General features: G+C 41.7%; 1 protein-coding gene across 1 annotated transcript; it reads right to left on the bottom strand.

The window, feature by feature from the left end:
• Positions 1–1,569: 1,569 nt before the first annotated feature.
• LOC122070044 lies at positions 1,570–2,250 on the bottom strand. Its single transcript, XM_042634142.1, has one exon. The coding sequence runs from the start codon at positions 2,248–2,250 to the stop codon at positions 1,570–1,572; it is 681 nt and encodes a 226-aa protein (XP_042490076.1).
• Between the last annotated feature and the right edge of the window lie 921 nt (positions 2,251–3,171).

Genomic DNA, 3,171 nt, shown 5'->3' with positions numbered 1-3,171 from the left:
GATGGTCATCAATACCAGAGGCATCTATCTGAGATTGGATTTGCTGAAGCTCATCTTTTGCAGCTTTTAATTCTGCATCTAGGTTTGGGAACACTGATCTTGCCCAGCTCCTGAGAATAGGCTTGAGGCGTTTCAGCTTAAGAGCAAGAGAAAAAATAGGATAGCCATCCACAGGTTCGCTCCAGGACTTATTGACCACATCCATAAATTCCTCATGGTCCATCCAAAATCGTTGGATGCGAAAGGGGCAATTTGCAGGCTTCAGCATTGAATCCGAGGTAATGCACAGGGGGGAATGGTCGGAAGAAAAACGCTGCATCACCTCCTGGGTACAGTCATGAAAGAGGTTTAGCCACTCTTCATTACAGAAAGACCTGTCCAGAACAGCCAAAACATTCCCATGCTTCCTGTTATTCATCTAAGTAAACTTATGCCCATGAGAAGGAACTGATATCAAGTTGCAAGCATCCACTGCCGCATTGAACTCAGACGCAGACCCAAGATTAAAGGCGCCATGACCCTTTTTTTCGTGCGAAAAGAGGGAGGCATTGAAGTCACCTGTCACTAGCCAAGGAGAGGAGCCAACTGGAGTCGCTGCGAGAGCCATCCATAGCTCTCTTCTAGTTGCCCGGAAACAACTCGCATGCACAAAAGTTAGGTAAATGGAATTGTTTCTCCAATTTATACACAGAGAAATAAACTGGTCAGACATGGAAATAATAGTTGGTTTGGTGAGAGACCTCTTCCAAATGACCCATAGGTTTGGGTTTTTATCAGTGCGAATATTATGAATAAAGCATGCATCATATCCCAATTTATTAAAAAAGAGAGATGGGAAAGCAGCTACCTCCACCATTGGTTTTGCTAGACAAACCACATCAGGGTGCTTGTCTAGAAGAATTTTGCTGAGGGTTGCTCGACCAGCAGCCTTCTTCATCCCTCTGATATTCCAGAAGAGGGCACGCATCATAAACATCTGGAAGAGGCAATACGGTCAAACTTTCTAGTCTGCTCCGCATTTAACAATTGTTTCCCTTTTTTTCTTGTAACTGTTTCCATGCCGTGGCATTGTTCCTTCTGGAGGGCAGCAGCATCAATGGTGCCAACTTTCGGATAGTGGAGGGTGAGGTGACCATTATCTATAGCACTTGAAGTAATGGTATTGATCACATGGTCACTGTGGACAGAGACCTGACAAGGGCCAATATTCAGAGCTGGATTAGCCGTGCAACCTTGAGAAACCAGAACGCATTGGTCTAGAATAGAGTTAGTCTCAGTGGTTTGGTTCATCGCATTGATTTTGTCTGACCCGGGTAAGAAAACCGAACCATCTCTGCTGCATGATTCCTCCAATCGACCTGCAATTGGATTATTCCTCAAATTGGCTGAGGAATATCCTTCTAAAAAAGGTAACTCAATAGCAATAATCCCCTCTTGCGTATCCGAGTTTCCATACAAAGCTGGATCACAATTATGGGAGATGGTTGGCGATTTTGAAATTGAATTCTTTCATAATGAGGACTCTCGACCATTCCTGCTGGAAACCTCCACATCAGCCGCCCCCAAAGACTACTTCTCCACCCAAACAGCCCCAACAACACCACAAGTATCATCCTTTTCTTTGCGTGCGGTATCGGCGGTGTGTTTCTCTTCGCAGTTTTGGATGGTATGACCAAGTTTTTTGCAAAAACCACACTTTCCCAATGCATCTTCATAGATGATTTTTTGTTTGAACCAAAAGAGATCACCTGTTCCAGGTTGTCGCCGTTCAACCTGGATTTCTTCCAACCGATGCACTGAAGTATCTATCTCCACGAGGACACGAGTGAAGTTCCCTATGGATGCATTTCGTGTTCTTTTATCAATGTCCAGGGGGTGCCCCACGGCTATTGCCATGGATAGGAGGATCCACTCGTGCCAATATTCGAAGGGGAGTCCAGGAAATCGAATCCAGACAAGCTTAGAAATAGTAGTTTTATCATGGATATTAAAATCTGGCTTCCACCGCTGGAAGCGAATAAACTGCCGTCCGATCTTGATAGGACTTTGTTTCCAGATGTTTGTCATGTCTTTCTCAGCCTCAAATTGGAATAAAGTGTAGCCTAATCCCATAGGTTTGATAAAAACGTTCTCTTTAAGGTTCCAAGAATTCATAGCTTCCTTCCGAACTTCATCCAAAGAAATAAAACGAAAAATTAATTCTGGCCACCAAAGCGAAGTGATATCGAAGAAGACATTCCTCATAGGCATCTTGGGGAATCACGATTTTAGTGAGATTTCCAACATGAATAGGGTCAGGTAGGTCGTCAACATCAGGGAGAACGCCTCCAACCGCCTTAGAGTAGGATTTCTTGGGAAGGGAAGAAAGGTCAGCATTGCAAGCACCCATAATAGGCACGGCAGGTGCAGGCGTGCAACCTATCCCAAGAGTTTGTTGGGGCCGCAGGAAATCCGTAATGAGCCTCTACTTTGCGCGATCAGGAGGGCGGCCTCCAGAATCCCAATCTCCTCCACCGCAGAGTTTCTCTCTCCACTTACCATTTTCAGGATGTATAATCTCTCCCTTCTCTACCGCAAACTTTTCCACATTATCAATTTAATTAATGTCATATTCAATCATGTCACTAAATAGGACTTATAAAAAATATATATATATATATATATATTTTAAGTTACTAGGTGAGGATTTTTTTTATTTATTCATTTTTTTTTTGGCTTATTTTTAAACACTATAAACTAATGGAGTTAGAATAACCAAACAATTTTTTAAGATTGGATCCAGAGAATCAAAATGACAGATTTAGTAACCAAACAATTTTTTATGACTGATTCTATGGAATCATTCTCATTGATTTAGGTTAACCAAATAGTTTTCAGGAAGAAATACCTAACAAAATTATGAGTAACCAAACAGTTTTCCAAAATATCTGAAATATAAATAAGATTCAACAGAAACGCTCTCTACGAAATCAATTCCAGATGAAAAATAAAACTCCAATGAATTATTCAAACAAACACATTCTTAAGATACTGGAATAGGGCTAAGGACTAGACGGGGACAGTATCAATTCGAATCAGCCTAGATTGGACAAAATTACCTGTGGTTGTCATTGAAAGTATCAATTTTTTTTTACTTGATAACCTTTTCTGTATGGCCCAACGATGTGGCAA

Source organism: Macadamia integrifolia, unplaced genomic scaffold, assembly GCF_013358625.1.
Source record: "Macadamia integrifolia cultivar HAES 741 unplaced genomic scaffold, SCU_Mint_v3 scaffold812, whole genome shotgun sequence".
In the NCBI taxonomy this organism is placed as follows: domain Eukaryota; kingdom Viridiplantae; phylum Streptophyta; class Magnoliopsida; order Proteales; family Proteaceae; genus Macadamia; species Macadamia integrifolia.
The sequence above is the reverse complement of the archived record's forward strand: the minus strand, read 5'-3'. Positions and strand labels throughout refer to the sequence as shown.

Coding starts and splice junctions, on each gene's coding strand:
- LOC122070044 (XM_042634142.1), bottom strand. CDS start 2,250: ATGCCTATGAGGAATGTCTTCTTCGATATCACTTCGCTTTGGTGGCCA.